This window comes from Callithrix jacchus, chromosome 1 (assembly GCF_049354715.1).
Source record: "Callithrix jacchus isolate 240 chromosome 1, calJac240_pri, whole genome shotgun sequence".
Taxonomy (NCBI): Eukaryota; Metazoa; Chordata; class Mammalia; order Primates; family Cebidae; genus Callithrix; species Callithrix jacchus.
The window spans coordinates 128,349,915-128,377,716 of record NC_133502.1 but is presented as its reverse complement, the minus strand read 5'-3'; the positions used below and the strand labels follow the sequence as shown (position 1 = coordinate 128,377,716).

At 38.1% G+C, this 27,802-nt stretch overlaps 1 protein-coding gene across 1 annotated transcript; it reads left to right on the top strand.

Annotated features, from left to right (window-relative positions):
- Positions 1-20,916: 20,916 nt before the first annotated feature.
- LOC100414516 (interferon alpha-1/13-like) lies at positions 20,917-21,918 on the top strand. The gene has a single exon (XM_002763473.5). It carries the CDS (start codon positions 21,003-21,005, stop codon positions 21,681-21,683), a length of 681 nt encoding a protein of 226 aa, XP_002763519.2. The 5' UTR covers positions 20,917-21,002; the 3' UTR covers positions 21,684-21,918.
- The last annotated feature ends 5,884 nt before the right edge of the window (positions 21,919-27,802 follow it).

Below are 27,802 nucleotides of genomic sequence, written 5' to 3'. Positions count from 1 at the left end.
TTTGTATAAAAAACTAAAAACAGAAATCATACTTAATATGGAAAATGGTATGAAGAGACTTCTACTCTGCAGAAGGTAGATTAAGGTATGTGAGGAAATAAAACACAGAGATATCCTCGTTAAGTTCATTAGTATACATCTAGTAGAAAATGTCCATTGCCAGTTATTTACATGTTTGTAATTTATAAAAAATGTGATTGCTGGGGTTTCATATGTAATAAGGGGAAGCCAATAATTGAAGGTCATGGTGTGTGAAGAGAATGTAGAGAGAAAAAAAGGGTTTAAATGTGATTATGAGGACCTTTCACTTTTTTTTTTTCTGAGACGGAGTTTCGCTTGTTACCCAGGCTGGAGTGCAATGGCGCATTCTCGGCTCACCACAACCTCCGCCTCCTGGGTTCAAACGGTTCTCCCGTTTCAGCCTCCCAAGTAGCTGGGATTACAGTCATGTGCCACCATGCCTGGCTAATTTTTTTTTTTGTATTTATTTTGTAGAGACAGGGTTTCACCATGTTGGCCAGGATGGTCTCGATCTCCTGACTTCGTGATCCACCCGCCTCGGCCTCCCAAAGTGCTGGGATTACAGGCGTGAGCCACCATGCCTGGCCCGTCCTTTCACTTTTAAAGAGAGGGGAGAGAAGAGCCACAAAGGAAAACAGGTGGAATGGCTGCACACTAGAAGGCAACTAGAGGAAAAGGTAATGAAAGCGTATTTAGAAAGAAAAATGCTTGAGCTTAGGAGTTCAAGGCTGCAGTAAGCCATGATCACAACACTGCACTCAGGCCTGGAAGATAGAGGAGGAGGGACCACATTTCAAAATAAACAAACAGAAGGAAATAAATGTACTGAGAAGAGGATTTAGTGGATTTCCCCAACGTGTGGCTTGAAACTGCTGACTAACTGGGGAATAGATGGCACTGGCACCCTTAGTGAGGATTGGTTGGATAAAATTAATACACAGAAGAAGACAGAAGTGGAAGTGTAAATAAGGTAAGGTAGTGACCTGAAGTAGAGAAAGAAATAGAAGAATGCGGGTTATTTTTTCTGTGCACAATTTTTCTTTTTACAATGTATATTTTTCTGAATAGATTTCATGTAATTGAGGTACTGGAAAATGACATTAATATATTTCATATATTTATTTTAAATTATGGAATATTTAATTGCAACAGTACTTTATCAGTTTTAATTAATACTACTGTGAATATCAGAAAGATGCCTACTTTGGTTAATTTTTTAGGCAGGAATAGGTAACTACTTCAATCTTTCATTTAAATATTCAATTAATATTGACAATATAATGGTTACTGCAATTACTGGCTTTATTAAGTTATTTAGCTTGTGCCATTGTCATGCTGGTTTGCTACAATTTGACTGCAATTCTCTGGTAGAACCAGATATGATAAGAACTCTTTGGTAATTTTTCCTCATTTTATGAATATTACACTCTTACATTAATCCAAAAATAACTAAATTACCATAAGCACATAAACTGGCAAACTTTCTTCACAAATTAAATTGGGAAACTGGATCAGAGAATCTCTTCCCAATACCTAAGGGAAAAAAATTAGTCAAACCAGCTAAAAATACAACCTGAAACAGAAAGTACCAAAGAGTTGTGTATAATTCAGGAGTACAAGGAGACTTAACAATTGTAATAGAAATCCAGATACAAAACTGACAGAATCGCCCATAATTTACATTAAAGACTTTGGTATTGAAATTTCATTTTTCTTGGATGTATGTGTGATGGTGGTCAACCCATTTAATCTCTCTGAGCTTCACTCTTCTCATAAAAATTGGGTGCAAAATATTTATATAGTTGTGAGTATTAAAAAAACATGAATTTTTAAGCACCTGCCACAGTATCTTCCATCAAGTAAGAAGTTAAAATATCATAGATGTTTCCCTGTTTTTCTTCAGATGGCTGTAGATGAGGACATTGTTTATCTTTCTATAAAATTCTTAGGATCTGTGTTCTATTTATCACTAAGTGACCGCCAATGGAGGCAGCCTAAAAAAACTAGATTCTGTTATCATCTATAGAGAGGTTGAAATATGGTCACTCCTAATTTCAAAGAAATGACGTATTTATACGTGGTCAGGGAATGCTTACTTGTATAAATACCTGAGTCAGGAGAATAAACATATAGATTGAAGTGCAGAAGACATGTGATGTTTATTTACTGATTCAGGCACTTGGCACATTCCCTCCCTGGCTTTCAGCGTTCCAGGAGGCACTTCCATATCACCAGCGTTTTCTTCCTTTCCAAGGTGGATTCCCCGTGGTACCCTGGTCATTCATTCCCTTGAATTTCCTGCCCATTCACACAGAGAAGCTTTCTGTTACATTGTGGTTCTGGTTTCAGATAGCGTCCCTAAAGAGCAGAATGCCACAAGGAGAAAGCAGAAGTGCGATAGAACTTCTAGGTTTACAGAAACACCTGCAAGAAGGGTTTTCTAGAATGTCCATTGAATATGACATAACAGTAGCTTAGCAAAAAGGAAAGAGAAAGCAGAATTCAGTTCATGTGTAGGCTCCTGCAAACCTCTCAGGGGAACAGAGTCCCCTGGCGCCAAGTATGACAGGGCAGCAACCAAGACTGGAGAGCAGGTTTCTCATCTATGAAGAAATCCTTCCGGTTCAGGGGATTTCTCCACATGCTGCAAAAAGGCTACTTCTTAGCCAGAAGAGATACTCATGCGGACATAAGCATGTCTCCTTACCCTTGGTCTATTACAAAGAGAATGAGTTTCTGGCTGCAGTCAGGGAATGGACTACTTGGGATTTCCAGTTATAGGGACAGAGAGACATGTGTTCCCTGCAGACCAGTCTATGCTCCCTAGAATCAGCCTTTCCACATGCATTAGGACTCCTGGGGACACACAGAGCTGCCACTTTGGATTGAAACTTAATACTATTCACAAAAATATCATGTTTATTAGTGCATTAAACTCTTGACAAGGCAATCTTATTTTTCACAGATTCATTCCTAATAACAGAGTTCAAACTTTAATCAAAACATTTTCTCATTGTCACTTTAGATAGTAATCTTGACAGCTCAACTCAGCAATAAAAACTGTGCCTAGTTAGCAAAAGGGAAAAATCCCACAGAAGCTAAGGAATATAAAAGAATATTATTATTATTATTCTCTAAGAGCTAGTGAGGCCTATTTATTCAAATGTATCAATTTTGGTAGAATTTGAGAGGCATTCCTATAATTGGCACCATGTTTTTATTGAGGTATTTCCCAGGAAGTGTGTGTGACTTGCTGAGGTAGCAGGGATGAAGAGCACAGGACTCTCTTGAATCTTATCCTTAAACTACACAATCAACATCATATACATAGATACCTAGAAATATCTAGATGCATTAAACATATATGGCTATCATTGTCTTATTTTATAGATATGTGGTTATCTTCTTATTTTATACATATATATCAAAATCATGAACACTCTCCTCAAACTCAGTAACTACTACCTTTGAGAACATGACACTAAAAAACAGAATTCTTGGAAATATTCTGGAGAAAACTGAAAAATAGTCACCATTCACATCGAAATATTAATTTTTACATTTGTCAGGAAATGATAGCTTATGAAATATATGGAAGAGAAGTTATTTCCCTAAATCGAAGTAAAATATGCATAACATATACTGCCTGATTCCCATAACCTAGCACAATTCCCTTCCTCTTCCCTGTTTTCTGAATCCCATTTTTCATATTTGTTGGGGCTCAGAAAAAAACAATACTCAGAAGTGATGGTCTCAGAAGCAAATCTTCTCTCTTGATTTTTTCCCCCTCCTGTTTCTCACTCTTCAATCTCTAGATGCTAGCCATATAAACTAGAAATCCCCTTTCCCAAGGATTCCATTCTCCAAAGTAAGCCATGAAACCTAAACATATCACTCTTATGTTTCTGTGGAAGAACTGGTCCTAAAGAAGTTCTTTGAACTATCTTGTTCAATTGTAGCTTATAAGACCCCCATTCCAAAAAGAGCTCTGCCCCATGCCTGGGGGGAAGGAAGCCTGCACAGAAAGGTCAAGAAGAGTCTGACCAGAAAGCCCATGTTGGGTTTCCTTACTCAGTCTGTTAGCATTAGATCATGCCCTTTTTGCCTAATCACATTTTTACATAGCTGCTCATTCTTCACTGAACTTAAACATTAAAACGAATCTTTTTTTCATGTAACTGTGGGTCTTCATTCTGAAGGCTCCCATGTCACATAAAACTATGATGAAATAAATATGCTTTGCTGTCTTTCTTTTGCTAAAGGGAAGTCAGGTATGATCCTTATAATTGGAAGGTAAGAGATTACACCATTTCTGCTCCTATAGTCCTGGTGATGAGGATGGGATGGCTGAAGCACCTGACTCACCTACTGACGAGGTGAGTTGGCCAAAAGATGGCAAAGAAAAGTAAGAATTTGTATCAAGGTCTATTTTCCTGGATCTCTGCCTGTAGTGCCTAGTCAAGGTTGGAAGGTAAAAATTTCCTGTTTTCTTCTTTCCAACTTCAGGATAGCAAGAGAAAACTATTTGCTTGGATTGTGCTTCTTGTGAAATTTTGATGTAAAGTATACATTTGTTATTAATCCTTTCCCTTCCATACACAGATATTGTGTCCCTGTTTGTCTCATATTGTGTCCTGAGAACCTGGCTTGGCTTGCTGCCTGTGCAACACACTTCAGATGTGCAGTTGGCCAAGAAAAATAAGTGAAAATGTTGGGAGCTCCCATGGCAAGCTTACATATCAATTGTTGCTAGCTCTCAAAGTGTCTAAATCCTTCTTTTGGCTATCTTTAGGAGTGGCTCTGATTTCGGAGAGGGTTCCATCTTTGCATTTCTTTGAAGATATCTTATGCATCCTTGGTTAAGTCATAAAAGACTGAATTGGTTTCGGTTTGGAGTCACTTGGTAGATACCTTTGTTTTAAAAGAAAAGAGAAAAAGGAAAGAAAAAACAGTTTCAAAAGCTAGAAATATTGGCTGTTTTTTCTTGCTGAGATCTGATATGAGATTTAAAATGGGATCCTGTTTCTCCCATAGGAAGTTTTTTCAGTAGACCTAAACCTCTTTTTAATGAGATGTTGATCCCTCTGTTTGCCTCCTTTCTTGCTGGCATAAATTTTGCTGCAAAAAAAAAAAAATGTAAAACTTCATTGGCCTTTTTGGGAAGCTTAAGATCTTCCCAATGTGGCTCCTCTAAGACGTGTTCTTCCATTTATTTCTGCACTTCTTTCCGTCTGCGACCTTCAGTTTTCTATATAGTTCTCTTTTATCATCAATATGTTACCCTTCAAGCCTCTGCCTCCTCAATTTGAATCTATAGATGAGTGTGATTATAATTGATACCTTAACATTATTGAGTCTTTAAATCTCAATAATGTTGAGAGCTTAAAAACTCTTTAAGCTCAATACATCTCTTCATTTATTTAGGTCTTATCTATTTTCTTTTAGCAATATTTTAGTTTTCAATGTACATGTCTTTCTATAAATTTATTCCTAAGAATTTTAAATGCTTCATAATGTTAGAAATAATATTCTAAAGATTAAATTTCTGATTGTTCATTGCTCCTTTAAAAATATTTTTGATTTTTATATATTGACTCAGATAAACTGACTAGTAAATTCTAGCATATTTTTTAAAGATTCTGAAGAATTTTGTAGAGGATCAAGTCATTTGTCATAAACAAATTTTACTTTTTTCTTTTCTATTTGGATGACTATTATGGATTTTCTTGTCTTATTAAGAAGAAATGCTTACTTCAGTCATTTTTTATTACATCATTAACAATGTTTCTAAATAGATTTAGTATTTTTTGGTAATATATTGGTAGCCTAGTGGGCAGCTACAGAAAAATAACAACACAAACAGATCCTAAAGCATATGTTCATGAATTTTCAGACTGAGAGGACTGCAGGACCATGCCATTTGGAGGATATCAAGCTATTTGTTACCTGGTGATCTGGATGAAAGTAAGAGGAAATGACAAAAAAAAACTTTGTCATTAAAACACATATTCAAACACCATGATTTGATTAAACAATGAGGAAAAAACTAGAATTATTTGGGGACACAGGTCACTGAGGATTCCATTAAAGTTCAGTGGATGGTGTCCATGGTTCCTTTAGACTTGATTCACTTTTGTTTAATCATTTTCTTTTGTTTCTAAGACTTGATAATTTCATGGTCCTATCTTCAAGTTCTCCATTTCTTTCTTCTGTCTGCTCCAATGTGCCTCTAATCCCACTAATAAATTATTTAGTGCTTATTTCAGTGACTTCATTTTTTGCTTCAGAATTTTTTTGTTTTCTTTACATGTTGTCTACCTCTTTACTGATAGTTTCATTTTGTTTGTTCATTGTGGGTAACACCCCCCAAGGGCACCGAGGAAGGAGAACTGTCCAGACCCCAGGCACAATTAGTGCCTGAAGAATATTTTAGTTTATCGTGTTATTACTCAGCTATTTCCTTTATATAATCCTTTATATATAATCATATATTATAGAATTAGTGCCTGAAGTATAACTTACTGCTTACATATATCTAGCTTATATAATCATACTTAAAACTTATATCTAGCATACTTAGTTCTAAATAATCTTTCGATATAATCATATAGGTATTGTAGTCAGAGCTGTACTGACACATTTAGTGCTGATTTATAGAATCCTTCTATATAACCATATAGTAGTTTGTAGCAGGAGGAATGCCTAGAGCAGTCACAGAAGAGAAACAGTACATGGGAAAACAGACAGACCAGGACAAGAACCAAAGACCCAGGCAGTGGCGTCCCTGCCTGAAAGGGCATACACTGTATGGCAGGCTTGGAGCAAGAGCCTCTCCTCCTACAACTCCTTTAGGAGTTGTAGTACCTTGCATCCAGTTCCTGTGGAAAGTAGGCCTCAGGCCTGAGATTCTGGAAATAACCAAGGGAGAAGAACCCCTCTGGTGTGACCAGTCACTGCAGCTGTACACCCTGTCAGTCTTTTCTGGCTTCTGTGCTAGCTCGAATCATCCTCCCATAAATATTTTAAAAGAATAGTACAAGTCTGTCAGCTCCCACTGCATTGGCTTACAGTATCCTTCTATCAGAAATCCTTTGAAATTTCCAGCCCCCAGATAAGAAGTGTTGCTCACGACACCTGTTACACACAGCCCACCTCCTTGCCTCGGTGACCTAATGGGGGTGGACTCCTTTTCTGTACACGATCCTCTACTACTGTGCACGGCACAGCCCCTATTGTGCACGACCACCACTCTGCCAAGGTGACATAATGGGGTGGCCCCCTTGCTTGTGACTCACGTGATTATGTATGCCCTATTACTAAGCCTGTAGATGATTACCTCACTCACGACCCTGCCCCCTGCTTGTACCTAATAAATACAGATGCTCCAGGGCATTTGGGGTTCTCGTTGATCTCCATTCACAGGTTGTGTGGCCCCCCGAGTCCAGATGTTCTTCACCAGTTCTTCAGTGTCCTGTCTCTTTACTTCACAGATCCTGCACCTCAGCACAGCATAAGTGACACCCCATGACCCTGTGGGGCCCTACAGCCCTACAGTTCACTATTGTTGAGAGTTTCTCCATCTCTTCCTTTAATTCTTTCAGCTTCTTTAACAAAGTTAGTTCAAAGCCTTTATCTAGTAGATTTGCTATCTGATCTTTTTTAGGTATGATTTCTGAGACTTTTTGTATGGGCCATACTTTTCAGTGTTAATGTATGCCTTGTGACTATTTTTATTGTTGTTGAAAACTGGACATTCTAATGTAATAATGTAGTAATTCTGAAAATAAGATTAATCTCTTACCAAGTGAGGGTATTTTGTTTTTGTTTTAGTGTTGATTGTTGCAGGCTAACTCTGTGCAAAGATTGTCCTGAGATATAATCTTAAGTTCTTCTCAGGGTGTTTCCTGAGTTTGCACCTTTCCCTAGGCATGTGCAGTCCCTTTCTAACTTTCACTTTGAATGTCTTTGTTTTTAATGTCTGGTTGCCAAAAAGGGGAAAAAATATAGGTGAAGATGGGGAGGGTGCTAGCTGTCTCATACCTTGGAAGTCACTTCAGATGGAGAGGGATGGCCTTGCCATAGGGGAATCAAAAATAGCAACCAGAAAACAGGGCACAAATCCCTGATATTTGGTGGAAAGTGTGATTTTTGCCAATACTGGCTTCCATCAGCTCAGTGCAAGCTGCCCTTGGAACATGGGCACACTTGCCTGCTATGGAGACTAGGGTGGAAAACTGTAGTGGATCTGTTGATACTACCGTGATAAAAGCTAAAACTGACTGAAATTAATCACAATTTACCATCCAAGCCTTCTCCTGGAAGTCCAAGCCTGAAATATATTCCAGAGTTCCAAAATAGTTATATCATGTAGATTTTGCCATTGCAACTCTTTTTTAATTGCATTTTAGGTTTTGGGGTACATGTGAAGAACATACAAGATTGTTGCAAATCACATGTCAGTGTGATTTGCTGCCTTTCTCCCCTTCACCTATATCTGGCATTTCTCCCCATGCTATCTCTCCCAAACTCCCCACCCCCTGCTGTCTCCCCCCTTTTCCCCACAACAGATCCCAGGGTATGATGTTCCCCTCCCTGTGTCCATGTGTTCTCATTGTTCAACACCCGCCTATGAGTGAGAACATGCAATATTTCATTTTCTACTCTTCTGTCAGTTTGCTGAGAATGATGGTTTCCAGATTCATCCATGTACCTACAAAGGACATGAACTCATGGTTTTTGAGGACTGCATAATATTTCATGGTGTATATGTGCCACATTTTCCCTGTCCAGTCTATCATCAATGGGCATTTGGGTTGGTTCCAGGTCTTTGCTGTTGTAAACAGTGCTGCAGTGAACATTCATGTGCATGTGTCCTTATAGTAGAACAATTTATAATCCTCTGGATATATACCCAGTAATGGGATTGCTGGTTCAAAAGGAATTTCTATTTCTAGGTCCTTGAGGAATCGCCACAGTCTTCCACAATGGTTGAACTAATTTACACTCCCACCGATAGTGAAAAGTGTTCTTCTTTCTCCACATCCTCTCTAGCATCTGTTGTCTCCTGATTTTTTAATGATCTCCATTCTAACTGGTGTGAGATGGTATCTCAATGTAGTTTTGATCTGCATTTCTCTAATGACCAGTGATGATGAGCATTTTTTCATATGTTTGTTAGCCTGATGTATGTCTTCTTTTTTAAAGTGTCTGTTCATATCCTTTGCCCATTTTTGAATTGGCTTGTTTGTTTTTTTCTTGTAAATCTGTTTGAGTTCTTTGTAAATTCTGGATATCAGCCCTTTGTCAGATGGGTAGACTGCCAAAATTTTTTCCCATTCTGTTCATTGCCGATTCACTCTAATGACTGTTTCTTTTGTCATTGCAACTCTTATTTAGATGGGGAGACTGAATTCTGGTGTTTTCTAATCCATCTTCCCAGAATCCTCTACAAGATTATTCAGAGGGCTCTATTATCTGAAAGAACAAGAAATCCTAATTGGGAAATATGTGAGATTCAGATGTATATTTGTTGGGAATTAAAACAGTAGATGGATCTCAAGAGGGTCCTCAATGCAACTAACAACCGCCTAAAAAAGAAAAGTCAGATCCTGTATGCTTAGGCACTGCCATAGTATAAATTGGTAGAAAGTTATTTTCAGCTTTAAACTTGCAAGGAAACTTAAAGTAAAGATAGATAAGCTGTGACTCTATTCATTTGTTAAAACGTGGGAAATTATTCAACAAAAGATGTAAATTTTACTATGTATACATATTGTATAAAATTATATATAAGATTTATATATATATAACTTTTGTTTTTAAGATAGAGTCTCACTCTGTTGCCCAGGCTGGAGTGCAGTGGTGTGATCTCAGCTCATTGCAACCTCCGCCTCCCAGGTTCAAGCGATTCTCTTGCCTCAGCCCCCGAGTAGCTGGGACTACAGACGCATGCCACCATGCCAAGCTAGTTTTTGTATTTTTAGTAGAGATAGGGTTTCACCTTGTTGGCCAGGATGTTCTTGATCTCCCAACCTTGTGCTCTGCCCTCCCTGTCTCCCAAAGTGCTGGGATTACAGGCATCAGCCACTGTGCCCAGCCTATACATATATTTTTAAAAAGTCAACCACATTAGTAACAGAAACCAAGGTTGAATGTAATGAATATATGACATAATTCTTTTGAAAATGGCAAATACTCTGTCTAACCATTTGGTGACTACTGAGTGTGAGGCTGAAGACAAAAGAGTTGTACGTAGGTACTACACTTTAGGTGGTAGATTGGTTTCTCACAGGGATTCTGATTAGTAGTTTTGGAACTACTTTACATGAATTACTAGGGTTAAATAAATAAGTAAAAATCTCTTTGGATAATAAAAGTCAGATATCTCAGGGTTGGGAAAAGAAGTTTCAAATAATCAACATGGTAAAGTGAGAATAATTCTTACTGTGCTGGATTAGAATTTTTTTTAAATCCATGTATTCTCATTTGTTAGCATTTATTATTTATTCAGCTAAATTGGCATTTAATCAATGTCCAGTAAAAAGCATGAGGACTTCTTAAGGAAATAATTGATTCCAGGTATGGAGCATGGAAGTACCAGAATACCCTAGAGTATGTGTGGTGCCAGAAGATAGGGAAGGGCTCAGAAACCAAAAGTATAGGTGCACATCAAAATCACACAGGAGGCAGTCTGAAAGAGCTTTCAAAAACCAAATGGCTATTTATTCTATTATTTGGGTTATAATCAAATACTGTCACTAGCAACAAAAATGATAGTGACAGTATTTGGTTATAACGCAAATAATAGAATAAATATCCGTGAATTCATACTGATATAAGTAAATAAGTAGGTGGATAATTATAAATTGGAGAAGGGACCAATACTTTCAGAAATATTTCAAATAATAAATATAGAAATAATGAGGAAAATGGAATATCACCAAAGAATAATTGCAATAGGCAAGGTCCACAGGTAAATCATAAATTGAGTGAGAAAAACTTTGAAAGGAATGAGGATGACTGCATATCCCCAATGTATCTCCCTTCAAAAGATTTTTTAATTACTGTGATGCTTTAATATAGGTCAAAAAAGTCTTGGATATACCATTCTCTATGTGGTGGAACTTAATTTTCCTACCTTTGAATGTCAACTCATATTAGTGACATGTTTTTGACACATACAATATGGAAGTGGAATAATAGTAATTTTACATAGGAGAAACTTCCCAGACACCAACTTAACCAACTGATTAATTTAATATCAGCAGTAATAAGATAATGATATTATATATTTCCTATGCTATTTGATGAAATGAGCACATACTCTATTGTACTCATCCCTTAAATCTATAATGTAATCATGAGAAAATTCCACACATCCAAATTCATGAACATCCTACAAAGTAACTGACCAATATTCTTTAAAAATCTCCAAGTTATGAAAGTCAGGAAAGACTGAGCACATGTTACATATTAGAGGAGAAAAAAGAGATGTGACAACAAAGTGTGATATGGGATCCTGGATTGAATCTTGGATCAGAAAGCGGACATCAGTGAAAAAGTTAAGGAAATCACAGTGAACTCTGAAGTTTAGCAAACATTAATGCATCAGTTTTAATTTCTTAGTTTTGATCATTGTTTCATGGCTATGTAAGTTGTTATCATTAGGAGAAGCTGACTGAAGGGAAGAGAACTCCCTGTACTATCTTTGCAACTCTCTATAGGTCTAGCAGTTTAGAAATACAAGTTAAAAATGAAGAGTGTTCAAAAATTCTTAATATTACCGATTAAAATCTTTAAAATATATATTGCATTGATTAAAATTTTTTATTAAATGCTATTTTATTTCAAAAGACATAAATTTTATCTCCCATGTAACTGTCTGGCAGATAGTTCTGTCTCCTACCCCTTAAGATTCTGCCAAAGACACTTTCCTTCACCAGACTTTAGTCAGGTTCCTCTGAACTCTCTTTTTGACCAGGTCCTGCCTTTGGGCCCATTCTCAGGTCTGCCAAGTCCAGTTGTTACTAAGTCAGGTTTATGAGCTGATAGCTGATTACCCTTGATATCTGATCAAATTCCTCATCCCACACACTCAATATATAATTACCATGGCTTGAATTTAGAAAGAATTATGTTTAGTTTAGCAAGACATAATTTGATGTCTACCTTTGATGTCTCCTTTTAGTAATTTTTTTATCCACTGACCTGCTCATTCTGCTTGTTGTGTATAAATCCCAGGCTGTCTTTGCTGTTTTCTGAGCTGAGCACCTACCTATTGATCCCTCTCCCTTATTGATATGGTTTGGATCAGCATCCCCATCCAGATCTCATGTAGAATTGTAATCTCCAATATTGAAGGTGGGGCATGGTGGAAGGTGATTGGATCATGGGGCGGTTTCTCACAGTTTAACACCATCTCCCTTAGTGGTGTTATGGTAAGAGTGAGTTATTGTGAGATCTGTTGTTTAAAATTGTTCAACACTCCCCTCCTTTTCTCCTCTTGCTCTGGTAATGTAGGATATACCTGCTTCCTCTTAGCCTTCTGCCATGACTGTAAGTTTACGGAGGCCTCATCAGACATGCTTCCTGTACAGCCTGCATTAGCATAAGCCAATTTAACCTTCTTTCTTTATAAATTACCCAGTCTCGAGGGGGAGGACTCAAGATGGCGCTGTGAGAACAACCCAGGATTGGAGTTCTCATTGTGTCGGCGGAGAGGTGAGTCTGAGCTGCATTTCCAGACTGATCTTTGTTGCCCACGGAACGGGGAAATTCCCAAGTGAAGAGGAGACGTGGGACGCCAGGCAGATATTCCGCCTGGCGAAGCCGGCAGCCGGGGTGGCGGCGGCCGGCCCTTCCCAGTACTCCCCACAGGATGTACTTGTCCGGGTGCCCCGTTGAACCGGCAACCGGAGACGTGAGAGGGCTGGACTTGAGACTGAGCTAGACTTGGACAGTGGGCCAGCCCAGGGGACTGCAGGAACAGAGAGTTAGGATTGGCCCAGTGGGACGAACAAAACCGCGATTTCAAACAAGCCCCGTGCAGACCGCCCCAGACGCTCTGAGGGGGAGGGGCGGCCACCATTACCAAGGCAACCCGCCCCAACTGAGATACACGCCCATTGCTGATGCAGCCAGCCATTGCCGATGCAGCCAGCCATTGCCGAGGCAACCCGTCCCTACTGAGATACACGCCCACTGCTGACACAGCCAGCCGTTGCAGAGGCAACCCGTCCCTACTGAGATACACGCCCACTGCTGACGCAGCCTGCCATTGCCGAAGCAACCCGCTACAACAGAGAGACTCCACCGCAGGGCGTGGCGGAGAACAGCAGAACAGCTGAGCCAGGGTGAGCCTCACAACAGCAGGGCGGAGCCTCGGCAGGCAAACAGTGGCTAGTCTGCATCCTAGCTGGGAAGGACCTCAACGGACATCCAAAAATAAAGCCCAAACCCCTCAACACAGAGCATTTGAGGAAAAAAAGGGTTTTTTTAATGAGCTCTGTTGCAGCAGAATCAAACATAGCAGCCTAACAGCCCTGAATGAACAACACAGCTCACAGCTCAGCAATTAAACCCCTATAAAGTACAAACTGTCTCCTCAAGCAGCTCCCTGACCCCTCTATATCCAAAAGACTGACATTAGGCAGGCACCATCCTGGAACAAACATAGCAGAAAAAGAAACTGGTAGCATCCCTCGCTGTGCCACAGCTGCTAGAGGTGCACCCCAGACAAGCAGGGTCTGGAGCGGACCTCAGCACTCGTACAGCGAAGGCGCTAGACTGGTAGAAGGAAAACCAAGCAACGGAAATACGTCATCATCAACATTCAGGGTGTCCACTCAGAGACCCAATCGAAAAGTCAGCAACTAGGCAGACGACCAGCGGACAAATCCACAAAGATGGGAAGAAACCAGCGCAAAAAGGAGGAAAACACCCGAAACCAGAACACCTCACCTCCTAGAAAGGACCAAAACTCCTCACCAGCAAGGGAACAAAGCTGGACAGAGAATGACTGTGACGAAATGACGGAATTAGACTTCAGAAGATGGATAATGAGAAACTTTGGTGAGCTAAAAGATCATGTATTAAATCAATGCAAAGAAACTAAGAACCTTGAGAAAAGATTTGAAAAAAGATTTGAGGAAATGATAACAAGAATGGATAACTTAGAGAGGAATATGAATGAATTAAAGGAGCTGAGAAACACAATACGAGAACTTCGCGAAGCATGCACAAGTTTCAATAGCCGAATTGACCAAGCAGAAGAAAGAATATCTGAAGTTGAAGACCAACTCAATGAAATAAAACGAGAAACCAAGATTAGAGAAAAAAGCGCAAAAAGGAATGAACAAAGTCTCCAAGAAATGTGGGACTATGTGAAAAGACCTAACCTACGTTTGATAGGTGTACCAGAAGGGGACGAAGAGAATGAATCCAAGCTGGAAAATACTCTTCAGGACATCATCCAGGAAAATTTCCCCCACCTAGCAAGACAGGCCAACACTCAATTGCAGGAAATTCAGAGAACACCACAAAGATATTCCGCAAGAAGAGGAACCCCAAGGCACATAATCGTCAGATTCAATAGGGTTGAAATAAAGGAGAGAATACTAAGGGCAGCCAGAGAGAAAGGTCGGGTCACCCACAAAGGGAAGCCCATCAGACTCACAGCAGATCTCTCGGCAGAAACACTACAAGCCAGAATAGAGTGGGGGTCAATATTCAACATTCTTAAAGAAAAGAACTTTCAACCCAAAATTTCATATCCAGCCAAACTGAGCTTCAGAAGTGAAGGAAAAATAAAATCCTTTGCGAACAAGCAAGTACTCAGAGATTTTGTCACCACCAGGCCTGCTTTACAAGAGCTCCTAAAAGAGGCACTACACATAGAAAGGATCAACCAGTACCAGCCATTCCAAAATCACACTGAACGCTAAAGAGCATCAACATAATGAAGAATCTACAACAACTAACAGGCAAAACAGCCAGCTAGCATCAAAATGGCAGTATCAAATTCACACATAACAATATTAACCCTAAATGTAAATGGACTAAATGCACCAATCAAAAGACACAGACTGGCAAATTGGATAAAAATCCAAAACCCATCAGTGTGCTGTATCCAGGAAACCCATCTCACATGCAAGGATACACAAAGGCTCAAAATAAAGGAATGGAGGAAGATTTACCAAGCTAATGGAAAGCAAAAAAAAGCAGGAGTTGCAATTCTCATCTCCGATAAAATAGACTTTAAAGCAACAAAGATCAAAAGAGACAAAGAAGGCCATTACATAATGGTAAAAGGATCGATACAACAAGAAGAGCTAACGATCCTAAACATATACGGACCCAATGCAGGAGCACCCAGATACATAAGGCAAGTTCTTAAGGACTTACAAAAGGACTTAGACTCGCACACAATAATAGTGGGAGACTTTAACACTCCACTGTCAATATTAGACAGATCTACCAGACAGAAAATCAACAAGGATATCCAGGGCTTGAACTCAGACCTGGAGCAAGCAAACCTGATAGACATTTACAGAACTCTCCACCCCAAATCCACAGAATACACATTCTTCTCAGCACCACATCACACCTACTCTAAAATTGACCACATAATTGGAAGTAAAGCACTGCTCAACAAATGCAAAACAACTGAAATCATAACAAACAGCCTCTCAGACCATAGTGCAATCAAGTTAGAACTCAGAATTCAGAAACAGACCCAGAACCGCACAGCTTCATGGAAACTGAACAACTGGCTCTTGAATGTTGACTGGGTAAACAACGAAATGAAGACAGAAATAAAGAAGTTCTTCGAAACCAATGAGAACGAAGACACAACGTGCCAGAACCTCTGGGACACATTTAAAGCAGTCTCTAGAGGAAAGTATATAGCAATAAGAGCCCATATGAGGAGGATGGAGAGATCCAAAATTGACACCCTATCGTCAAAATTGAAAGAGCTAGAGGAGCAAGATAAAAAAACCTCAAAACCCAGCAGAAGACAAGAAATAACTAAGATCAGAGCTGAGCTGAAGAAGATTGAGACACGAAAAACACTTCAAAAAATCAATAAATCCAAGAGCTGGTTTTTTGAAAAGATCAACAAAATAGACAGACCACTAGCCAGATTGATTAAAAATAAAAGAGAGAACAACAAAATAGATGCAATAAAAAATGATAAAGGGGAAATCACCACAGATTCCACAGAAATTCAAACCATCATCAGAGAATATTACAAACAACTCTATGCGCATAAACTAGTAAACCTGGAAGAAATGGATAAATTCCTGGATTCCTGTGTCCTCCCAAGCCTAAACCAGGAGGAAGCTGAAACTATGAATAGACCAATAACAAGGTCTGAAGTTGAGGCAGCAATTAAGAGCCTACCACACAAAAAAAGCCCAGGTCCAGACGGGTTCACAGCCGAATTCTACCAGACACACAAGGAAGAGCTGGCACCATTTCTTCTTACACTATTTCAAACAATCCAAAAAGAGGGAATCCTTCCCAAATCATTTTATGAGACCAACATCATCCTGATACCAAAACCCGGCAGAGAACCAACGAGAAAAGAAAACTTCAGGCCAATATCCATGATGAACATAGATGCAAAAATCTTCAATAAAATATTGGCAAGCCGATTGCAACAGCAAATCAAAAAACTTATTCATCATGATCAAGTAGGATTCATCCCGGGGATGCAAGGCTGGTTCAACATACGCAAGTCTATCAATGTAATTCACCACATAAACAGAACCAAAAACAAAAACCACATGATTATCTCAATTGACGCAGAGAAGGCATTTGACAAAATTCAACAGCCCTTTATGCTAAAAACCCTCAATAAACTCGGTATCGATGGAACGTATCTCAAAGTAATAAAAGCTATTTATGACAAACCAACAGCCAATATCATACTGAATGGGCAAAAACTGGAAGCATTCCCTTTGACATCTGGCACTAGACAAGGATGCCCTCTCTCACCACTCCTATTCAATATAGTACTGGAAGTTCTAGCCAGAGCAATCAGGCAAGAAAAAGAAATAAAGGGTATTCAAATAGGAAAGGTGGAAGCCAAATTGTCTCTATTTGCAGACGACATGATAGTATACCTAGAAGACCCCATTGCCTCAGCCCAAAAACTCCTGAAACTGATAAGCAACTTCAGCAAAGTCTCAGGATATAAAATCAATGTGCAAAAATCACAAGCATTCATCTACAGCAATAACAGACTTAAAGAAAGCCAAATCAAGAGCGAACTGCCATTCGCAATTGCTACAAAAAGAATAAAATACCTTGGAATACAACTCACAAGGAACGTAAGAGACCTCTTCAAGGAGAACTACAAACCACTGCTCAACGAAATCAGAGAGGACACAAACAGATGGAGAAACATTCCATGTTCATGGTTAGGAAGAATTAATATCGTGAAAATGGCTATACTGCCCAAAGTAATTTACAGAATCAACACTATCCCCATCAAGCTACCATCGACTTTTTTCACAGAACTGGAAAAAACCACCATGAACTTCATATGGAACCAAAAGGGAGCCCGCATAGCCAAGTCAATTCTAAGCAAAAAGAACACAGCGGGGGGCATCACACTACCGGATTTCAAACTATACTACAAGGCTACAGTAATCAAAACAGCATGGTACTGGTACCAAAACAGAGATATAGACCAATGGAACAAAACAGAGGCACCGGAGGCAACACAACATACATACAACTATACAATCTTTGATAAACCTGACAAAAACAAGCAATGGGGAAAGGATTCCATGTTTAACAAATGGTGTTGGGAAAACTGGCTAGCCATGTGCAGAAAGCAGAAACTCGACCCCTTCCTGACACCTTACACTAAAATTAACTCCAGATGGATTAAAGACTTAAACATAAGACCTGGCACCATAAAAACCCTAGAAGGAAATCTAGGCAAAACCATCCAGGACATAGGAGTAGGCAAGGACTTCATGAACAAAACACCAAAAGCATTGGCAACAAAAGCCAAAATAGACAAATGGGACCTAATCAAACTCCACAGCTTCTGCACGGCAAAAGAAACAGTCACTAGAGTGGATCGGCAACCAACAGAATGGGAAAAAATTTTTGCAGTTTACCCATCTGACAAAGGGCTGATATCCAGAATTTACAAAGAACTCAAACAGATTTACAGGAAAAAAACAAACAAGCCCATTCAAAAGTGGGCAAAGGATATGAACAGACACTTTACAAAAGAAGACATATATGAGGCCAACAATCATATGAAAAAATGCTCATCGTCACTGATCATCAGAGAGATGCAAATCAAAACCACATTGAGATACCATCTCACGCCAGTTAGAATGGCAATCATTAAAAAATCTGGAGACAACAGATGCTGGAGAGGATGTGGAGAAAAAGGAACACTTTTACACTGTTGGTGGGAGTGTAAATTAGTTCAACCATTGTGGAAGACGGTGTGGCGATTCCTCAAGGCCTTAGAAATAGAAATTCCATTTGACCCAGCAATCCCATTACTGGGTATATATCCAAAAGACTATAAATCGTTCTACTATAAGGACACATGTACACGAATGTTCATGGCAGCACTGTTTACAATAGCAAAGACCTGGAATCAACCCAAATGCCCATTGATAATAGACTGGATTGGAAAAATGTGGCACATATACACCATGGAATATTATGCAGCAATCAGAAATGATGAGTTTGTGTCGTTTGTAGGGACATGGATGAATCTGGAGAACATCATCCTCAGCAAACTGACACAAGAACAGAAAATGAAACACCGCATATTCTCACTCATAGGTGGGTGATGAAAAATGAGAACACATGGACACAGAAAGGGGAGTACTAAACACTGGGGTCTATTGGGGGGAAAAGGGGAGGGCCAGTGGGAGGGGGAGGTGGGGAGGGATAGCCTGGGGAGAAATGCCAAATGTGGGTGAAGGGGAGAAGAAAAGAAAGCACACTGCCATGTGTGTACCTACGCAACTGTCTTGCATGCTCTGCTCATGTACCCCAAAACCTATAATCCAATTAAAAAATTAAAAAAAAATAAAAATAAATAAATAAATTACCCAGTCTCAAGTTTTCCTGTATAGTAGTGCAAGAGCCAATGCATCTATTGTGATAGATTTGACACCTGTTGCAGTACTTCCAAATATTCTTGACTGTTATACCAAGTAAGTGTCAGCATAATTTTTTCTTTACCAGTACCTTTAATTAAGGCAGCACAATCAACTCAGCAGCACACTCTGCTGGCCTACAACATAAAAGGCATCAACCAGCTGGCGAGTCAGGTGGCTTAGAGTCTTTTGTCATCTCAGTCCTCCTCCTCCAATGCCCAGGAATCGCCTCATTTCTCCAGAAGTGTTTCCATTTCCACACCTTTAATAATCCCTTTAGTTAATCCTTCTAGATGTGCTCTCCCTGAACTCTAAGCCATAGCTCATTGGTCTAGTTCTGATTTAGTTCATGTCTTTAGCCTGACAATGACTTATTCTTTCTTAAATTTGTGCCACATAGGTGGAAATCTGAAGTATTGTGAATATTTGATTAAAATAATAGTACTATGTAGATTTTTAAATGGACATATATAGGATTTATGAAAGTATTTACTGTGGTAAACAAAGTGTTTTAGAAATACATTCATGTGTATGATGGTGTATCCTCAAGAAGACAAAACTAGAATATAACATGTAAGTAAAGACGGGCCAATTTCATCATAATGTTGACATGAGCAAATGGGGTTTTACAGTGAAGAAGACAAATAGAAACTGAAGAAAGAGACCCTGTCATTCTATAGACAGGATTCTACTGGAAAACATTGGTTGGTCTAGAAATCAGCTCTGGTTCTTATGGCCAGAAATATTCTCAGAAAGCATGTAAGAGTTAACACTTCAGAGTTGAATTTTCTGACTCCAAACTCTAACTCTACAACTTAATAGCTCCCTGTGCTTTCATTCTTTCTTTTGTAAATGGGGACAATGGTAAAACCTGTTGCTGTATGCTTTGGTCAGTGATATCTCCAGTGAATAAATGGTAGCTGTTCAATAAATATGAAAAATGAGAATATTCTCTATTGGTTCAGTGAGCATTAGTTATGCAATAAAAAAAAGTGTCTGACTAGAAATACTTTCTACAATTTAGATATTTTGTTCCTGTATTTTTTTTTTGAGATTAAGTTTCAAATTTGTTGCCCAGGCTGGAATGCAGTGGTGCAATCACCCTCTGCCTCCAGGATTTAAGCAATTCTCCTGCCTTAGCCTGCCAAGTTGCTGGGATTGCAGCAAAATTCTACTAAGATTATTCAACACAAAAATAATTAGGTCAAGTATTAAAGAAAATATCTTTACAATATCTAGGTGAATATCTAGCAGCTAGTGAAGTTAAAAATTGCCTCACATGCAACAAAATTAAAAGTTAAGTATAATACAAATAAATGATAAAAATATTTAAAAATTTTAAGTATTGGTTTCAAATAATTTTTAAATATTCATTAGAGATGTAATGTTTATAAACATTAGATAATGTTTATAATTTTTTAATTTGCTTGTGTAATTTCATACATTACAATTTATATCAGTAAATTACATTGAAGTCCAGAAGCAAATTTAGTTATAAAGTTAAGTTGAATTTGAATAGATTTTAAATTTAACTTTTAGCTTAGAATTTTCACTTTGTTATTTTTAACCCTGTATTGAATTAAAAAATTAAGTGTACTTTTTGAGTATAGCTATATACATATAGTACACAAATATATACATATTATATCTGTGTTATTAAATTTTCATGGTGGGTTCAATTAAGAAAAAAATATCTAAAAAGTCTGTGGGAACAAGATGGGAGAGACAATATTGAAAAACAAAACAGCTGAGAAACACTGCTCTAAACTCATGTAAAGAGCGAAAAGGAAAGAAAAAAACAGAAGTGGAAAGTGGCCCAGAGGCAACAGAAAACGGAAAATGGCATGTTCCCTATTTAAGGTATCTGGACAAAGCAAGACCTTCAGAGAAAATAGAGCCCAAGGTTCAGATTCATCCATCTCAGCAAGCCCAGAAGCATCTGCAATATCTATCATGGCCTTGCCCTTTCCTTCACTGATGGCCCTGGTGGTGCTCAGCTGCAAGTTAAGCTGCTATCTGACCTGTGATCTGCCTCAGACCCACAGCCTGGATAACAGGAGGACCATGATGCTCCTGGCACAAATGAGGAGAATCTTTCCTTTTTCCTGTTGGAAGGATAGGCATGACTTTGGATTTCCCCAGGAGGAGTTTAATGGCAACCAGTTTCACAAGGCACCAGCCATCTTTGTCCTCCATGAGATGATCCAGCAGACCTTCAAACTCTTTACCACAGAAGACTCATCTGCTGCATGGGATAAGGACCTCCTAGATGAATTCTGCACTGAACTCTACCAGCAGCTAAATGACTTGGAAGACTGTGTGATAGAGGAGAGGGTGGGAGAAACTCCCCTGATGAATGTGGACTCCATCTTGGCTGTGAAGAAATACTTCCGAAGAATCACTCTCTATCTGACAGAGAAGAAATACAGTCCTTGTGCCTGGGAGGTTGTCAGAGTAGAAATCATGAGATCCTTCTCTTTATCAACAAACTTACAAGAAAGATTAAGGAGGAAGGATTAACACCTGGTCCAACATGAAAACGACTCTAATTGACTCATACACCAGCTCACACTTTCATGAATTCTGCCATTTCAAAGACTCTCTCTTCTGCTGTAACTATGACCATGCTGATAAACTGATTTATCTATTTAAATATCTATTTATTTATAAGATTTAAATTATTTTTGTTCATATAATGTCATGTACACCTTTACACTGTGGTTAGTGTAATGAAACATGTTCCTTATATTTACTCAATTCATATTTGTGTTGTTCATTAAACTTTTACTACAGGAATTTCTTGTATGTATTGATTCTTTAATATGAAATTCCTGCCTTACTGTGCAACCTGATTGCAGAATAAAGAGTATAATTTATTTATTCAACATTATTATATGCAAGATATAAGTACAAATGACCTTTCACTAAACCAGATTGTATGTTTTACTCAAGATATAAAGATGAACATAATAATCCACTTCCTATTCTCTTGCATATTTGATTTTTGTATAAAATAAAACTAAAAATACTAATCATACTTAAGATCAGTTATCCTAAATACTATAAAGAGAAAAGGAAACAACCAATGATTTCTTTCAGCAGCAGCTAATCTGAGACATGTAAGGAAATAAAAATAAACACAGATATCCTCTATAAGTTGACCGGTAAACATCTAGTAGAAAAGTCTATTGCCAGTTGGATACATGACTTTGCAACTTACAAGGAATACAATTGCTGGGGGGTTCATATGTGGCAAGCAAAATCCCAGAAATGGAAGTGCTCAAGCATAGAGAGTGTAGAGGAAAAAGAACTTAAACATGATTCTGAGCACCTTCCACCTTTAAACAGAGGGAAGAGAAGAACCACAAAGGAAACAGAGGTGGGGTCCCTTACATTAGATGGACAAAAAGAAAGAATGGTGATTCATATGGTTTGGATCTGTGTCCCTGCCCAAATCTTATGTGGAATTGCAATCCCCAATGTTGGAGGTAGGGCCTGGTGGGAGGTGATAAGGTCATACCTGTTTCTCATGGTTTAACACCATCCCCCTTGGTGCTGCCATGGGGATAGTGAGCTCTCATGAGATCTAGTTGTTTAAAAGTGTGTGGCACCTCCCCCACTGTTCCTTTTGCTCTGGCTTTGCCTTCCGCCAAGAGTAAAAGCTCCATGAAGCCTCCCCAGAAGCAGATGTTGCCATGCCTCTTGTACAGCCTGCAGAACTATTTGGCAATTAAACCTCTTTTCTTATACATTACCCAGTCTCAGGTTATCTCTTTGTAGCAGTGCAAGAATGGACTGGTAGTGTGATAAAAGTGTATTGAAGAAGATAAATGTGCTGGGAAGAAGAATCAGTGGATTTACTAAAGGTAGGGATTAAAACTTCCCAATAATTAGGAAATAAATGGCATTGGTGATCTTAGTGAGAGAACTGGTTTGGTGGAAATGATGAGTAGAAGTCAAACTGAAGTAGGAGCCAAATAAGAGAAGTTAGTGACTCTGAAGTGAAGATGGAAGTAGAATGGAATTAGAAAAGAATGTGGATTATTGTTTTTGTACAGTTTTTTCTTTTTTGCAATATATATATATATATATATATTTATATATATATTTATATATATATATATTTATATATATATATTTATTTATATATATATATATTTATTTATTTATATATATATATTTTTGAGATGGAGTTTCACTCTTGTTACCCAGGCTGGAGTGCAATGGTGCCATCTTGTCTCACCGCAACCTCCACCTCCTGGGTTCAGGCAATTCTCCTGCCTGAGCCTCCCGAGTAGTTGGGACTACAGGCACGTGCCACCATGCCCAGCTAATTTTTTGTATTTTTAGTAGAGACGGGGTTTCACCATGTTGACCAGGATGGTCTCGATCTCTTGACCTCGTGATCCACCCGCCTCAGCCTCCCAAAGTGCTGGGATTACAGGGTTGAACCACCATGCCCGGCCTTTTGCAGTATATTTTTTCTGGACAGATTTCATATAACTGATATACTGGCAAACCATGTTAACAGGTTTAGTATATTTATTTTAAATTATAACATTTAATTACAATAATAATTTATCACTTTTAAATAAAATACTACTTTGAATATCAGTAAGCTGCCATAATTCTGTAGGTGAGAACAGATAACTAATTCAATTCTTCATCACAATATTTAATTAATACTGATAATATAATGATTACTGGACCTACTGGCTTTATTAATTAAGTTACTTAACTTGCATAATTGTCACACTGGTTTACTACAATTTTACTGCAACTTTTAACACATTTTATTTTCTGGCAGAGCTGGTTATGGTAAGAAATCTTTTCTATTCATTCTTGGTAACATTTCCTGATGTTATGAATTTCTCAATCTTATGTCAATCCAAATTAACTAAATTATCATTGACATAAAGAATGACAACCTTCCTTCACAGATTAATAGTGAAAATTGGATCAGAGATTCTCTGCCTAAATACTCAAGGAAAAAACTGGTTAAAAACAGCTGAAAATACAGCATGAAACATGGAAATTCAGAGAGCAAGAAAGAGTTGTGTAGAATTTACAAGTAAAAAAAAGATTTAACCATTATAACTGAAATCAAGAATACAAAACTGACAAAAATCACCCATAATTTGCATTACATTACAAAGAATATGACATTGTAATTTCATTCGGCTTGCATGTATGTGTGGTATTAAGAAACTCATTTAATCTCTTTGAGCTTCCGTTTTCTCATAAATAAAATGAATTCAAAAAATGTATATAGTCGTGATAGTAAACATGCAGTTTAAAACACCTACCACAGTATCTTCCACCACGTTGCCCGGTCAACATGGTGAAACCCTGTCTGTACTCAAAATACAAATATTAGCTAGGTGTGGTGATGGATACCCGTAATTCCAGCTACTTGGGAAGCCAAAGCAGGAAAATTGCTCGAACCCAGGAGGTTGAGGTTGCTGAAAGCTAAGATTGTGTCTAACTCAAGGAGTTAAAAGATGATAAGTATTTTCCTCCCTTTCTTCATACAGCTGTAGATGAAACTAGTATTCATCTTTCTATAAAATTTTTACAATCTGTGGTGTCATACCTTTCAGGAACTGACCTCCAAAGGAAGTATCCTAAAAAAAAAAAAAAAAAAAAAACAAAAAAAAAAAACAAAACAAAAAAACAGATTCTGTCATCAACTGTAGAGAGCTTGAAAAAATGTCACTCCTCAATTCAAAGTGTCCTATTTATATTCAGTCAGGAAATGGTGGATTGTATAAATATCTGAGACAGGAGAATAGCCATGCCAATTGAGGTGCAGAAAACACGTGATGTTTCTTGACTGATTATGGCACCTGACACATTCTCTCCCTGGCTTTACTCCCTTCACCTTCCTGCCCATTCATACAGAGCTGTTTTCTGTTCTGTTGTGGTTTCAGCTTGATAGTTTCCCTTAAAATCAGAATGCCACAAGTGCTAAATAGAAGTGAAGTAACATTTCTAGATTTTGCAGAACAATCTGCAAGAGAGGCTCTCCTGAATTTCTGTTGAGTATGATGTAATAGTAGCTTAGTGAAAAGGAAAGAGAAAGCAGAATCTACTTTATGTGTAGTCTCCTGAAAACCTCTCGGGATAGTCCTGGTAGCCAAAGGTGACACGGACAGCCAGCAAAACTAAAGGGCCAATTTCTGGTCTATGCAGAAACCCTATCACTTCTGAGTATTTCTCTTTATGCTGCAAAATACACACTTCTTGGCAAGAAGAAATTCAAATGCTGTCATAAGCCTGTTCCTTATCCTTGGTCTATTACAAAGTTTCTGGCTTCAGTCAGGGCATGAACTCCTTGGTACTGAAAGTTACAGGGATAGAGAGAGAGATGTACTCCTTACCTATAGCCTACCATTCAGACTAGCCTCTAGGATTACCCTCTTTACATACTATATATGGGACTCCAGGGGACAGGCAGACCAACCAATCTCAATTGGAACTTAATAGAATTCAGAAGAAGTTCCTGTTCAATAGTCCATTAAACAACTATTAACTGTACAATCTTATTTCACAGATTATTCCTATAATTAGACTTCAGACACTAACAAATGAAAGAATATTATCATTGTCATTTTGAATTATGATTTGGACAGTTCTTCCACTTAATAGTAAAAACTGTGCCTTGGTATCAAATAAGAGGGAAAGAGCTAAAGAGTGTGAAAGAATAATATTGTTACCTGAGGGCTAGTGAAGTTTAATCATTCAAATGTAATAATTTTGCTCTATTTTGAGATGTATTTTTGTAATCAGCACCATATTTTCATTAAGATGTTTTAACAGGAAGTCTGTGTGAATTCATGAGGCAACAGCAAGGAAGAGTCTCAAATTGCAGAGCAGTCTCTTAAAGTATCCCTCAGACTACACACTGTGATATAGATATATAGATACACACACACACACACACACACACACACGTACCTATATGTGTATATGTGTACATATATGTATATGTGTACATACATGCTTATTTTCTTATTTTATAAATGTATGGTTATTTTCTTAGTTAATACATATATGTCAGAAAAGGAACTGAGTGCAGTGGCTCACGCCTGTAATCTCACCACTTTGGAAGCCAAGGTGGGTGACTCACTTGAGTTCAGGAGTTCAAGACCAACCTGGCCAACATGGTGAAACCCCATTTCTATTAAAATACAAAAATTGGCCAGGCATAGTGTTGGTTGCCTATAATGCCAGCTATTTGGGAGGCTGAGACAGGCAAACAGCTTGAACCCTGGAGGTAGAGGTCGCAATGGGCTGACATGGTAACACTGCACTCCAGCCTGGGCAACAGAGCAAGACTTCGCCTCAAAAAAAAGTGAGGGGGCAGGGAAGAAAAGGAAAAAAAGACAGAAAGATAAAGAGAAAACAGAAAAGGGAATACCCTCTTCTCTATCTCTAACAAATCATAATCTGAAAAGCAGAATTCTTGGAGTTCTCCGGAGAAAACTGAAAAATAGTCACCCTTCATACTGAAGATAAGTGTGATATATATATTCAGTCAGAAATATAAAAGCATATAAAATTAATATTTTCTTTTATTTAATAGGCTAAATTGTCTAACTGCTTACTTAATAAGCTGAAATTTCAAGAATAATTTTTAATAGTTTTTAAGCACTAGTGGACTACAATGTTTTTCCATTTTCTTTGCTTGCTGTTCATAATTCTATTTAGGTTTTATTTTATGGCATTAATTATAGTTTTTTTGTTCTTATGAATTATGCTTTTATACCTCCCTCTTAAAAGTATACATAAACCTTTTATGCAGATATTAGCTATATTCCCTATGATGCGACTGTCAATTTTCTTTACACATAACTGTTATTTTCCTTTATATTTCTCCTATTGCCAGACAATGGAGACTATGCAAAATTGAAGGAAAACAAGTTTGAAATCCTACTTGTTTCTGTCAAGCAAATGGGCTGTCTTTATAAATGTGGATAAATAAAATCCAAATGCTCTTCAGAGAGAGTGTAGATGACTGCTTAGAGAGCTCATTCGACACATTCTTCGTACACTAGGGATGCTAGTTCTGCAAAAGTACTGAAACCTAAGTAATGCTAGACAAGGATGGCCATTGCAGTAAAAGCTGTCTCTGACCAGATGGGGATACTCCTAGGAATTATATTCAACTGCCACGCAGAGGATGTCTGCAAACCACCATATTGTGAGTTTATTGATTCACTGGTTTTCTATTCCCTACGACCTAGTCATAAAACCCACTCATACTTTGGTAGAATTTTACAAATTTCTCTCTTAGCAGAGGTGATATGAGGAGTGATCTGTGAATGAGAATTGATTAGTGATGTCTTTAGGACATCTATTTAGTGAATGGTGAAGGACAGAGATAGTATTAATAGCTGGTTCTGCCTGTATGTCTAGTGTTCTCTTCTGTGTTTAATGTATCTAAATTACACTTTGTTGTTTGTCATGAATTCAGAATTGATGAGAGCACTCAATACTAAGAAGGCATTTAAAAGAAAACATTGTTTTTCATTTATATGATCAGTGTCAAGAAAGAACAGGGAAATAAAGAAAAAAACTATTGATTATGTGCCATCTATAAAATACATATGTGTCATCTAGAAAATAAATAATATATT